The 15423-nt window shown below is 34.8% G+C and overlaps 1 protein-coding gene across 3 annotated transcripts in view; it reads right to left on the bottom strand.

Annotated features, from left to right (window-relative positions):
• Positions 1-3753: 3753 nt before the first annotated feature.
• Positions 3754-15423, bottom strand: part of LOC127720313 (ADP-ribosylarginine hydrolase Tri1-like) — a 49186-nt gene continuing 37516 nt past the window's right edge. Inside the window, exons 8-9 of one of the 3 annotated variants that reach the window (XM_052226899.1) lie at positions 6925-6997; positions 3754-4442 (exon numbers count right to left, since the gene is read on the bottom strand). In XM_052226899.1, the coding sequence (XP_052082859.1) occupies positions 4391-4442; positions 6925-6997 (125 nt within the window). In that variant the 3' untranslated portion in view covers positions 3754-4390. Of the gene's footprint in view, positions 4443-6924; positions 7056-15423 lie in introns of all 3 variants that reach the window. The other 2 variants (XM_052226907.1, XM_052226894.1) reach the window with 2 other exon arrangements.

The following is a 15423-nucleotide window of genomic DNA, read 5'->3' as shown; positions in this document are numbered from 1 at the left end:
AATGAAAAAAAATCCATAAAAGTTGTTTGAACGACAATTATAAAGTAATATATGTACACATGTTTCGTTTCTAGCACTGAGTCGATACCGCTGCTTGTCACAGGCACCTTTGGCATGGAACCCCTTTCTCTTTTCATTTTTGTTGATGGTGTTTTAGATTTAAGTTATATTGTCTAAAAAAAAATCGAACTTCTTTTCCCTTATTTTATATGTTTTGTTCTTATATGTATCAACTCAATATAATGATAGAGTAGAGGAACAGCATTTAGGAACTATTGCAAGATTGTATGGATAAGACCAAACATAGGAAAAACAAAATAAGTTGAAATATTGAAAAAAAATATAAAGTTTAAAAAAAATTAGAAAAATAGAAAGGGGTTCATCCTCAAGCTCCTGTGTTGCTGGTTGGCTGCAAGTGTTTCTGTATCGGCATTATTTATAAAATTTCTTTCTTAAATCTTCCGTTGATTTATTCTGAAATTATCAAGAAAGTTTTAGTGGATTTTGTTATTCTTGTTATGACCCTTTTTGGGCATATAGCATCTAGGATTAAACGTATAAACTGAACTTATATCAAGAAAAGCGTCCGTAATTCACTAAAATTTTAAACTGTTATTTTTTTTAAGCCAATTAGGATCAATGACTTTGAACAAACACGTTAAAAAATTATCATACAATAAAACATTACTACGTGTCATGTTATCATAGTTACATGATATTTAAATATTTTCCAGACTTCATTGTTCTCTGTCTGGGTGACTTGTTTTTTTATAAAATTTAATTAAGCCATATTTGTAAGGGATCTTGTATTGTAGTCATTTTCACTTCTGTTAGGAGTGACAAATATACGTTGCCAAATTTATAAGTGAGTTGCTGTTTGTTATTTTATAGAATACAAACATTTATGGATTGTTAGCTAATTCCTGTGCAGAATGAGAAAAGTCTCGATTTTGATTTAAATCATTGCAAAGTAGCTTGTGACTTTTCACTATTATATTCAAACATGTAATTTGCCATTGTTGCTTCCTATCATTTCAATTTGGTCTTTCTGTTATGGAAAATATGCAATGATAACTTTGATTATGTCTATAAAAAAATCTAATGTTACTTTATTTTTGTATAAAATCCATAAATACAGGCGGTGCACCGAACTATTTATTATATTCTCACTATAAGTGTGTATGTGTTGGGTGGGGAGGGCATATTGCAATCATCTGTCAGTTCGCTCGTCCGTCCTTCTTTAAGTCTCTTACTTGTACTTTCGTTACAATTTTTCAGGTACTACTAAACAGTTGATTTCACAAATAGGTCAGCAGCTTGTCATGATCAGTGATGGGTTGTTACGTTTGAGCATTTTTCTGATATGTCAGACACTTAAAACTTTGAAAATGTCAATATGTTGAATGAACTTAAAATGGCTGTCACACATTTCTTCTGTATTACCACTGTGGTAAAGTTTATACGAACAGAATCTTTATGACACCTACCTCCTGTTCTCCGATGCTTTAAATTACGACCGGGGGCATGTTCTCCTTTACGAAATTCTGCCCCATACCTAATAAACAATGATATTTTTCCAGTGGCAATCCAATTCTTTAACCCTTCATCCCGGTCGACACCGCTCGCAGAACTAACTTTTTTGATATTTTAATTTCTTCACGTCCAGATTTCATGCAATATCTGTCACTGAACGGTTATAAATTTATCAATCAATCACTCCGAATGCTGAGATGTTTGACGAATACAATGTCGAATTTCTGCGACAACAAAATAATGCGTTGCTTGGAAATAACGGGTCAGAATATTGCGGCATCGGGTGATACCATAAACCTGTTCTTTGCTACTATTGTCACTTTTATGTATGTATACCAATCGTTTTATAATACTTATTTAGAATCCAGTTTAGCATTAGTAACATTTGTTTTGTCGCTTTTGTAAAATCCTATATTTGTTATAACTAAGATGACTGTGGTGAAGAAATATCTTTTGCCGGACCTCTCCCGTACAACAGCATTCTGTGAGTATTGCATGGCAATACATAGTCCCTTACCGGTTAAAAATATTCATTGTATTGGAACAAAATTCTAACTTGATCTATTACTTGTCATGGTGTAAACTATATAACAAATATCAAGTCAATATCTTCAAGCATGACGAAAAAAAGTGTTGAAAACTGATTATTTTCGTCCAAGGACCATAACTCTGCACAAAATCATCAGACCGGAACAAAATTCGAACTTGATCTGTAACTTGTCATGATAAAACTATATACCAATTTTCAAATCAATATCTTCAAGCATGACGAAAAAAAGTGCGGAAAACTGATTATTTGAGTGAATTTTCTAAGTCCAAGGACCATAAATCATCAGACCGGAACAAAATTCGAACTTGATCTGTAACTTGTCATGATAAAACAATATACCAAATATTAAATCAATATCGTCAAACATGAGGAAAAAAGTGTGGAAAACTGATTTGCCGGACTGACGGATGGACAGACAGACAGACAGACAGACAGACAGACAAGACAGTCGGACGGACGGAGTGCAAACCTAAAGTCCCCTTCGGACTTCGTCAGTAGGGGACTAATAAATAAATGGAGCATGTGTCCATGGGACGCAGAAGATGCCCTTGATTGCATATAAAGTTATAAAGGGATATAACTGAAGAGCAGAAAAAGTTACTCTACCCATAATACTTCATCTGAGTTTTGTGGTAATGAGCATTGTGCATAAGTGTCATTCATTGCTTTTGGTTGATGAAAACTTAAGTTAGAGAACGGAAACGAAAAATTCAGCAATTTTGTCATTGGAAAAGGGGCATAACTCTAGAACAGTATAAGTGGCGACGTCCAAATTCAAACTTGATCTGTGTCTTGTGGTAATAAGCATTGGGTAGAAGATTTGTAACATTTGGTTGAGGCAAACGAAATATTCAGTATTTTTGCATTTGTAAAAGGGCATAACTCTTGAAAGGTCAAAGTGACGCCTCTCAAATTCAAACTCGATCTGTGTTGTATGGTAATAAGCATTTTTTATCAGATTCATAACATTTGGTTGAGGAAAACTTAAGTTCGAGAACGGAAGCCAATTTGTGATATTTTAAGTATCTTCAAGACAAAAAGAGAAGTATAAAAAGAGAAGCAAAACGCTGAAAAAATATGTACATTATATGCAGAATTTTAGAAAAATTGCACAATCTTAAACTTAAGAAAAATAAAGTAAATGAAAATCCTGATAATAAGCACATATTTTCTAACTAACAGATTTGATACTATAAGAGCAGTAATGCTAGCATACATGCAGATTAAAAGACTTGTCTCTCTCAAACTCATGGTCTCAGGACAATATAATGTATACATGTACTTGAATGTTGAGTTTCATTGGCATAAATTAATCATGGTTCAATTAGTACTCTAGTTAAATTATTAAAGGTTGTAAATCTAATTTTTCCGCTCAGATTCAGTTGCCGTGATTCTTTTATAATCTCCTCGAAGTAGAAAGGAAATTCATATTGATAAAAAAAAACAAAAAAACGTCACACTTATAGTTTACTCCTGTTTATACAGTATAAATCAATAATTTATTTTTATATTTCATTGATGTTCTTACAGTATAGAATCAATTACTATTTTTATATTTCACTCGTGTTCATACAGTATAAAATCAATCATATATTTTTATATTTCATTGATGTTCTTACAGTATAAAATCAATATTCTCTTTTTTATATTTCATTCGTGTTCATACAGTATAAAATCAATCATATATTTTAATATTTCATTGATGTTCTTACAGTATAAATTTAATAATCTATTTTTATATTTCACTGGTTTTCGTACAGTATAAAGTCAATCATATATTTTTTTATATTTCATTGATGTTCTTACAGTATAAAATCAATAATCTATTTTTATATTTCACTCGTGTTTATACAGTATAAAATCAATCATATATTTTAATATTTCATTGATGTTCTTACAGTATAAAATCAATAATCGATTTTTATATTTCACTCGTTTTCGTACAGTATAAAGTCAATCATATATTTTTTTTATATTTCATTGATGTTCTTACAGTATAGAATCAATAATCAATTTTCATATTTCACTCGTGTTCATATGGTATAAAATCAATAATCTATTTGTATTTTATACTCATGTTCATAAGGTATAACATCTATAATCATCATAGTCATTAGATGGTGAGACTGAGTTACAGTAGCAATGAAAAAAGTAGTTTATAAAAGCAATGAGTGTAGTTATCTCGAGAATAATGACATTTTTCAACTTGTAAATTGTTGGCCAGTGCTTCTCTCTGTCCTATTTTGAAAATACTAGATTGGCATCATATCCACACAATTTATCTTCTTTTCTCTTGTAGATTATTTTTCATTTTTCTTCTGATTTTTCATTCCTTTCCCATTTCATCATTTCAAAATATCTGGAATACATAACAAAAAATTAAAATCATGAAGAACCAGTCTGATGAATCAATATATGAAGTACCATGTGAATTTTTTAATAAATGAAATATTTTGCTATAAATAAACTCATCATAGATAATCGGGATCGAAATATGGTACGCAAGCCGCGCATTTCGTCTAAAAAAGACTCATCAGTGACGCTCGAATCGAAACAGCCAAAAGGTCTAATAAAGTACGAAGTTGAAGAGCACTGATCCAAAATTTAGAGCGGTTCTGCCAAATACAGCTAAGATTATCTATTCCTTGGATAGACATTGCTTAGTATTTCGAAAAATTCAAAGTTAATTTATAACTATGACCATATCAATGCTAATGCATGTAAACACAGAAGTGCTGACTACTGGCATCGTGATACCTTCGGGGAAGAAACCTCCACCAGCAGTGTCATCGACCAAGTGGTTGTAAATAAACTCATCATAGGTACCAGGATTGACATTTTGTACGACAAACGCGCGTTTCGTCTAAAGTAAAGTACATTAAATACCAATCATATTATATGTAATGTATATCAAAGTTTGGCACACACAGAAACAGGGTAAATTATTGGTACTAATGGTAATACGAATTATGCAGGGAAAGGTAAAGTAAAAAAAAAAACATCAGGATGAACATAAAACTATCAAGTACCTGATCAGTTATAGTACATTCAAGGCTTTATTCAAGATAAATTAAGTATAAGGCTATACATATTAGACTGACCATAAGTACATAATGTCCCAACAAGAGAACTCAAATCTTAAGTATATTTTATGTACTTATGTACACATAGAGAGCCAGACTATAAAGTATTAGAACTTGAGTATGGGTTAATGAATAAAGGTACAGAATGAAGCTCGAAAGATACTTGTACATAAGCATCAGATTAAAGTAAAGTTAATTGACTGTACATTAGGTACCCAGCTTATGTATAGCTGCTCAAATTGCCAATTTACAAGGCTATGTAGTACAACACTGCAGTTTCAAAGTATAGACATACATGAAATGCATACTTCCAAGCAAGCACCGAAGCTCGTAAACTCATCAAATTTGCCACTACAATTTTACAACCACTTGATCGATGGCACTGCAAGTAGTTTGATGGATATATTGTTCCCGAGCTTCACACCAACCCATTATCCATTGCTCTTATACAGACAGTAAAGATCAGTTATGCGATCATCTTTACGTAAATTTACTGTTCATACATAAATTATTAAACTTTTGTGGAGTTTACGGTTCAATGCTCCTCAACTCCTTCGATTTTGACTTCATTTTAGCTATTCAAACCCGACTAAATTGTCCTATGAAGACAAAACGCACGAATGGATTAAGCTTGGTATACTTGGTGATATTTTATAACCACTGCGTGCGACGATACCACTACTGATGGACGTTTTGAACTAAAGTGTATCATTAGAGCGGTAGCTGAGCTCTCCTACAAGTCTTTTAAGACGAAATATGCGTATACCATTTTTAGCTTGGTGTCATGATAAGATTTTACAATTTTGCAAACACTAGATCGATACCACTGCAAGTATTTTTTTTTTGTCAACCACTGGGTTTATCAGCATGATCAGATCGCTGATGGAAATATCGTTCACGATCGTCTCACCAACCCATTACTAATTGTTCCTTTACAGACAGTAAAGATTGGTATTGCGATTAATTTCCGTAAATTTACTGTTCATAAATTTTTAAAGTCATTCGATACTTTAAAAATTTTTCAATCAATAGACAAAGATGACCTCAGCCGGAATTCATAAAACTTTTTGGAAGATTTCGTTTTCAATCTCATCAAAGCCTTCTATTTGGCTTCATTTTAACTATTCAAGCGCGACTAAATAGTTTTATGAAGATAAATAAAACGCACGAATGGCGGATGCCTGGTATATTTGGTGAGTTTTTTAAAGACGAAATGGGCATAAGGCGTACACAATTTAAAGCTTGTTAACTTGATTAGCTGTAACAACAACTAGATCGATGCCACTGCTGGTTCAGCCTGGTTGACGTTTCATCTCCGAGGGAATTACCAACTATATAGTCAGCGTACAATTGCTTAAAGGAAATATCATTGTTATGGTCATTTTCTGTACATTTTGTACATCAAATGTTATATTCATTTGAAATATTAAGATTGTTCTACCCCTAGCACATATGGCCTGAGCTTAATTTGGCACTTAATTTCGGATTTCGGACTTTATTCTTTTATGTCTATTACTTTGTTGTCGATTTTGCTGCAATAGTTGGATTCAAACACCACTGATGCCTCTTACGTAGAAGACATAATGAATATTTTGTGACAAAAATATTACACAACAAAGCGACTTCAATTAATTTTTTAATAAAATTTGGAATTTTGCAATGATACTTGTAATATTGTTACGATTATAAACAGGTTCAGTAACACGAATTTAATTGAAAATTTTGAAATTGATTTATATCAACTGAAGATACACTTACTTTTTAATCTCATTATCCAACCAGTTCTTGTGTAAAAGTTTCGTCAACCATGATTCTGGTAAAGCAGACATACCTTGTTTACATCCCAGTAAAGCACCTCCAACACAGGCATTCGAATCGGCATCTCTTCCCTAAGTAGAAGATTAATAAAGTAAACAATTGACCAAAATTGTGCACATATTACTTTATTCGAAAATACGGGATAAATAGACATACAACAAAAAAGAGAAAAAAACAAACTATCATTTTAATACAATGGAAAATCAAAGAAAAGTCTAAAGAGCATTATAAAGGTCTTCAATTGTGAAAATACAACACTGCACAGCTATATCAAAATCGAAATAGCCAAGGACATAGATGCTTAAGAATCCCTATGCCATCGATTATGCTAATTGCTGAAATCCCTTCAACATACAGCAATCTTTCAGTTTCTTAGTAAGAATAAAAAAAAGACGTCAAGTACAGATTTGACAGGTTTAAATTAAAAAAAAAAGGAATTTGTGTTTGAATTTGCCCCATATCTTTATTTTGGTCAGACCTAAATGGAAAATATACCATTACGGTAACATTATATCATTCTTTTTAATGTCTTGTAAGTTTAAGACAGTAACGACTTACAAAATTAATTTCAAGGTAAAAAATTCATAAGAATTAACGCTTTAAATTAAAGGCACCACAAGCTGTTACGTTGAATTAGAATATAAATCTGGTTACATGTATAAGCGTATTTATTCATTCTTTAAGTTGGCGTTCAGATTTACCAGTTCATTTATATTTAGCACAATATCTCTTATTTCTTCTAAATCCCTGATGGTGAAATAATAAAAATGATGATATTTATTATTATTATTAATAATTATATTTGAAGTCATAGCGGAGTGACGCACTTTAATCTTGAAAGAATATTTGTTTTATAGACTGTTCACTTTAAACAAATTCGTGATGTCAACTGTGTTACCAAACGCAAATATAACTGAATTTGTACCTGCATCATAATTTTGGTGATTGTCTTCCGGAAATCATCTTGTTTTAATGCCTAAAATCCTGTACCCATGGATTTGTATGTGTAGCCAATTTTATCGGCTTCATCTAATTTTAAATCTTTAATATCATCACATTTCAAATAAAACATAAGGTCTTTCTTTTCTGTATCCGTTTCTAAACACGTTGATGCATATTCGTAGGCATCTTGTACTATGTCTTTAACTTTGAATTTGCCTTTTTTGTCCATGTGCTTTCCTTGTAACATGGTTGCGATGGCAACTGACACAGCTACTGTAGAAGCCTGGCATCTAGGAGAAAAAAATAGAACGTAGTAAAAACTCAGTTTTGCACACGATATTCCTCTATAAACAGTTGCGTTTTAAGAGTCATCCATATCCAGTAATGTTTGAAACGCGTTTTGTGTTAACTTTTTTTCTATTCCATTTTTCTTTTCATTTCTGTTTGAAATTTCGTCCAGTATTCAATTGCTTGAGACTAGATATTTCAAAATATCTATATGCTCCATTAATTTCTTAAATCATTCAAGATTTTTTAGTTTGATAGAAGAGTACAAACTTGCTTCTATGATTTAATCCAAACTTGTTTATTTAAATATTTCTGCTATCTCTATTTTGCTTTGTCATGATGATGTTTCTGCTTAAGGATGTTTTCATTGATATGATTTAACAATTAGTTAACACAATCGTTGATACACACGACATAAAAAAAACATTATCGGAAAAATGAAAAATAAATGGGCAATTTGTCCATGAGTCACAGATGATGTCCCCGCTTGCATATAAAATAAAGGGACATTACTCAAGAATAGTAAAAGTGACGCTATCAAAATTCATACTTGATCTGAGTTTTTTGGTAATAAGCATTGTGTATAAGTTTCATAACATTTGGTTGAGGCAAACTTAAGTTAGAGAACGGAAATGAATAATTCAGCAATTTTCCCAATTGTTAAGGGGTATTACTCTAAAACGGTAAAAGTGACACCACTAATTCAAACTTGATCTGTGTTTTATGGAAATAATATTGTGTATAAGTTTCATAACATTTGGTTGAGGCAAACTTAAGTTAGAGAACAGAAACGAACAATTCAGCAATTTTTCCATTTTTAAAGGGTCATAACTATAGAATGATAAAAGTGACGCCAATGAAATTCAAACTTGATCTGTGTTTGTGGTAATAAGCATTGTGTATAAGTTTCATAACATTTGGTTGAGGCAAACTTAAGTTAGAGAACGGAAACCAATTTCGGGACGTACGGACGGACGTACAGACGTACAAGGGTAAAACTTAATGCCCCCTCCGCTACGGCGTGAGCATAAAAAACAATAAGGAAATGGAAATAAAAGGAGTGAATCGAAAATTCTGCTGTATCGGATTCAAAGGGAAGGTATTACGATTGGGAAATCCTCTCCATATCCTAAAGGGGACCTCGGTGGCCGTAGTCTAAGAAGTTCAACTTCTGCATCACTAGACTGTCAACACTAAAGGTTGTGATTTCGAACCTCGCACGTAGTAGGTGTTTTAGGGTCCAGCATAATTGACCAGAATTGTCCGTTTTCCTATCACAGGTCCGTGGTTCTCTTCGGGCACTCCGGTTTTCACAGAACTGACCGCTACGAAATAACCAGTAGTGCTGAAAATAGTGTTAAAAACAACCAATCAATCAATTTAGTAGAAATTGAAAATTAGATGTTTTTTTTTAACATCCAGTGGAGGCCAATGCTTTTTATAGGATGGAGTCCTGAACGAATTCTTCAAAGCCTGTTGGATCCACCTTCGCACAAAATTGAAAGTTCTACAAAATTTGTACAACAAAAGTTGTACAAAATGCCACGTCCGGTCAGAATGGGGACGTTAAATCCGATGCCTCGTGTGAAGAGAGTGTCACGCTCTTTGCACGTTAAGAACCCTTGCAACAACTCTTTGAGGGGTCCGTAGGTGACCTGTTGCAAGGCTAAATTTCTGTCCCTATCCAATATACCCTCAATTCCCGTGGCAGTCTAAATTTCTCCGACCTAAATCCCGGACACCCCCATTACAGAACCTACCTATTGTATTTATTGTGAACTTGTTCTCGTCCTGAATATGCATGAAATATTTGCCACTGGACGTTAAGCATCCAACAATCAATCAATCAATTATATGACAGTATAAATAAAATGTTCGGTGGTGCGCAGCTTCATACGACCGCATGGTCGAGCCCTGAACAGTTGGATCACGTATAGACACTACATTCAAGCTTGATACATCTCTGAATTTGGATTGTGATTTAATATTTGACACAGCATAGGTTTCCCACACATAATGAATGTGGTCAACAACTGGAAAAAATGAGACTTGACTTTTAATATGGTCCAATATCCAAAATCGAAATCCACTGTTAGTAATGTTTATCGGTTTACTGATAATACAGGTTTAATAAAAGTTATAATTCCGTATTTATTCTCGAGTCCCCACTTTTATCTTTGCATTCTGAACTTTGACCGTGTCTGTCACGTGACTTTAGCGTATTGTGACGTCACTTGCAAATTTTCTAACGTTTTAACGGGAAGCTTGTTCAATTTGTTTTGTAAAATCCAGTTCCATCCTCAACACAGATGAAACCTCAGAAAAGAAATAGGCAACCGCCTAATAGTTTACGATCTGGTGCAGAGAAAAAGGCTACTTCTAAGCGTAAAAGACCAAACGTTAGTAGAAGTCATGTGCATTCTGATCCAGAAAGACCCATGGCTCCTCGTGGGAATCAGAACATTATTGCGGTAGTCATTCAACTCAAGTTATGGTAAATGAAAGCGGAGACGAAATTATTGCCTCCAACCAAAACCATAGTGACCGTGCGGAGTTGGACCCTGTGACAGTAGCCATTCCTGGACCGTCGTTTTCGAGAGTTCTGATGTCGAGTACATAGTCTCTTCGACCAGAATCACACGATGTCGCCACAACAATCCACAGAAGAGCAGCCGATAATGATTCTAGTATAGTTTCCCAAGTCGAGATGGTCCCATCGATTCAGGATAGTCATGGTATGTATACACATACAGGGGACCAAAATGTACCCCCTTTTATCATAGTAGGAGGTCCCAGTCGCAAATTACAGGCTCGCATTGGCCAGTAATGAAATTTTCCGAGTTAATCACATTCCGGAAACCATTCCTAGCATATTTGATCCGATTGGGGCTCATATTCCATTAAAGATTAAGGAAACAATTTGGCGGGGTGAGTTTATTCATTTAGGTTTATTGCTAAAATCTGCAGCAGATTTGGACTCTGATTCTACTTTAGATGGCGATTTTGTTTTGAAAGGAGGTGCCATGACTGTGGTTAATAAGAAGCCAGATTCTTTAAACAATATAGAAATTTGGACTTCGGCCTTTATGATCTATATGGCAATTCTATTAGAAAAATGGCCTATGAAAGCCTAAGAGTATTTGAAATATATGCAAAGCATTCAATTAGCGTCGTCTAGGGGTACTAATAATGGTTGGGCCGTGTACGATGATCAGTACCGACTAAAAAAGAGAGCTTTCCATCATCTTCCTGGGGTGTCATTGGTCAGGAATTGTGGGTTTTGTGCGTGGTGACGGGGAATGTCAGTCAGTCATCGTCTGTAGTCATGAGCAATAATTCTCATTTCTCCTCGAATTATCAATCTCGTCAGATTTCGGATATTAATCCTAGTAGAATTCAAGGGAGGACTCCTCATAACCAGAGTAATTTTCGTGGCTACAGTGGAGCCGGTTTTCAATCTCGCCAAAAATGTCGGAATTTCAACCAAGGCCGTTGTACGTTTGGAAGAAAATGCAAATTTGATCACAAATGCTCAAAATGTAATGGGCCACACCCAGTTACAAGTTGTAGAACTTAAAAAGGTTAAACGGGGTGACTTGTCAGATTTATATAAATTAGGAAATTCCCCTATCAATATTTGTGAAGTCGAAAAATGTTTGTTGGATTATCCGGAAATAACTGCTGCCGCCGAATTGATTCAGGGGTTACGTTTTGGCTTTAAACTGATGTACGCTGGGCTTAGATTTTCTTTTACTTGTAAAAATTCTAAAAGTGTTTTAAAGAATGCAGAGAACACTAGGAAGAAGTTGAATAAAGAAATTGAGCTCGGGCGTATTGCAGGTCCATTTTCACATCCACCTTTTCCTACATTTCGCTGTACCCCCCTTGCTGTCATTCCTAAAACAACCGTAGGAGAATTTCTCTTAGTGTTGAATCTTTCATCCCCTACTGGTAATTCTGTTAATGATTTTATTGATCGAGAATTTTGTTCTGTGCGTTATGCGATTATTGATGATGCGGTCGAGATGATTAAAAAATTAGGAACAACACACGTTTTGTTGGCAAAATCCGACGTAAAGTCCGCCTTCAGATTGTTGAGAATTTGGCCAGGTGATTTCGATCAGTTGGGTTTTGAATTTGATGATGAGTTTTATTATGACCGTAATTTGCCTCTCGGGGCAGGTCTCAGTTGTTCCTTATTCGAAAAATTTTCCACGGCTTTGCATTGGTATACGGCAAAGTGCGGCCATTCTAAGAATATTCTGCATTATTTAGATGATTTTTTGTTCGCCGGAGAAGCAGGCACGAACCAGTGTGCCAATTTATTGAAAACATTTACTAATGTATGCCAGAAATGGGGGGTCCCTTTAGCAGAAGATAAAACAGTTTTACCAGTTGAAATTTTAACATTTTTGGGCATAGAATTTGATACTATCGCCATGGAGATCCGGCTGCCGAAAGTTAAGTTAATCGAGATAAAGCAACGGATTACTGTTATACTTGGTTGTAAAAAAGTAAAGTTGCGTGAACTTCAGTCACTTATTGGGTTATTGAACTTTGCTTGTCAGGTCGTTGTTCCAGGCAGGGCATTTTGTCGTCGGTTAATTGATGCAACTTGCAACGTAAAGGAAGCTTGGCATAGAATTCGCGTCTCGTCTGAGATGAAAGATGATTTGCAAATTTGGTTATCCTTTTTAAATGAGTATAACGGTGTTTCTGTAATGCTAGACTTGCTTTGGACATCAAACTAGACAATCCAGCTATACACTGATAGCGACGGAGGTTCAAATAGGGGGTTCGGGATTTATTTTGATGGCAAATGGTCGCAAGCTTGTTGGCCTCGAGAGTGGAGTCAGAACGGTATTTTGAGGGACATCACGTTTTTGGATTGTTTTCCAGTCGTCGTTGCTATTCAATTGTGGGGGCGATTTTTAGAGAATAAAAAAGTTATTGTTTAATATTGACAATAAGTCAGTTGTAACAATTTTGAATAAAAAGTCATTAAAATCTGCTAGAGTAATGATTTTAGTAAGAAAATTTGTATTTATTTCCCTCAAACATAATATTTTGATAAAGGCTCAGCACATTTCGGGTAGCCGGAATGTAATTGCTGACGCTTTGTCTCGTTGTCATTGGCAGCTCTTCCGACAGTTAGCACCACAAGCAGACAAGGAACTTACTCCAATGCCAAGCCTACCACGGAAATTTTAGACGCGGAAGTTGAAAAATTGGTACAATTTTCGATGGCGAAAAATACATGGAAAACTTACAAGACAGCACTAGAGTCGTTAGCAAAAGTTAGCAAGGAATATGACTTAAATGTATCATGGCCTATACAAATTGATGTGTTAACTCGTTTTATAGCTTACTTATCGTATTCTGGTTTAACATCATCTACAATCAATACATACTTATCCGGGATTAGCCATAAACATAAATTATTAGGTGTAACTGACACTACATGTACTTTTATAGTTTCTAAAATGTTAGAGGGAGTTCAAAGGAAGAGTCCCAAATTATCAGATGTTCGCGCTCCTGTTACTTTAGAAATGTTGCACAAAATTATACGATCACTCCCATCCGTTTGCTCTTCTCATTATGAATCTTGTCTGTTCGCTTCTGCATTTAGTCTTGCATTTTTTGCTTTATTAAGAATAGGTGAGCTCACGGCTGATACGAGTACAGATATCGGAGCTCACACAATTTTCACTAATGATCTGTCATTGAAATTTTCAAATTGTAAATATGAATTGCATTTGAAGATTTGCAGTTCGAAAGCTGACCAGAGAGGTATTTCAACGACTTTGGTTATTCCTCAAAGGGAGGCAGATCTTGGTCCTGTGAGCATGTTGCGTGCCTTTTTGGGAATAAGATATCCTGCTATTGACAAACACTTGTATTTACATTTCAATGGGTCTCCATTGACTCGTTTTCAGTTTATTTCTATACTTAAGAAAACCCTGTATTTTTGTGGCGTTAAAGACCACATCCGATCACATTCGTTAAGAATAGACGGAGCATCGCATTATAGCAGAATGGGGACTTCGGATTCAGAAATTAAGAAGTGGGGACGTTGGGTTTCTGATGCATACACGAGTTACATTCGGATTTGGTAGATTTTATAGATACGAAGATCTTCAAAACTGTATTTTAATATGTTTTGAAAAGGTTTAAACAAAACACGACTTTTAAGAATTTTTGTCATTGTAGAACCCTGTCAAGTTTGGGTCATGGGATCATCTATTGTATATTGGCGACCAGAAGCATTAAGAGAAGACCAGGGGGTCAAAACCTCGGATTACAGTCAAAAGGTTATAATTTTCATTGGTATGGCCAGCGAGGGATGAAATTGAAAAATTTGTTACCTTCAGTTGAAGAAAATCTTAGATGTTATCCACCTCCACAAATTTTGATCATACATTTGGGTTCTAACGATTTGGGTTTAATCAAAGGAAAAGAGCTTATTGAGCAGATAAGGTTTGACATTATGCGATTACATGTGTTATTGCCAAATCTCTACTTGGTATGGAGTGAAATTTTGCCTCGTAGATACTGGCACTTGGCAGAAAATCAGGTGGCTATCAATTCGACTCGTAAACGAGTTAATGCAGCTGTTCGTAATATATTCAAAGAAGAATTAAATCATGGTCTTGTAATTTGCTATCCAAATATAAAAGCTCAAGAAAGAGATTTGTTCAGGCATGACGGAGACACTTGTCAGATGTAGGTAATGATGTTTTCTTAAATAATGTTCAGGGAGCTTTGGAGTTGTTTGCAAGTTCTGACTGTCGAGTATTTCCTAATTGATGATTTAATTGTATTTTAGTACGGGTAGTAAACTCGTTTCGTTGGGGATGAGAGTGTATAGACCTTCTCATTTGGCGGGATCTGGCAAGATGACAGGGGGGTCATGACCCTATAATTCCACGTTAGACCATTTGTTAAAATATTATCCTGTGGTACCACAGGGAAGTTGTGTTTTTAATAAACGGCTTTCTCTTGTTTACCAGAGCGGCCGGTTCATCACTGTTACCAGTTTTGAATTTTATCCTCCGAGTACCGAGGAGCGTTATTCAAGTTATGGCCTAGCGTCAGTGTTGGGTCGTGCTCCTCGTTCACTCTAATTTTCCTTAGAGGAACTTTTGTTACTTCTGTTACCAGGAGAACACCTACTTGCCAATATTAAAAATGCCGGCGGTTTGTATCATC

The sequence above is a fragment of the Mytilus californianus genome, unplaced genomic scaffold (assembly GCF_021869535.1).
Source record: "Mytilus californianus isolate M0D057914Y unplaced genomic scaffold, xbMytCali1.0.p SCAF_1, whole genome shotgun sequence".
In the NCBI taxonomy this organism is placed as follows: Eukaryota; Metazoa; Mollusca; class Bivalvia; order Mytilida; family Mytilidae; genus Mytilus; species Mytilus californianus.
This window is presented reverse-complemented; position numbering and strand designations above follow the sequence as displayed.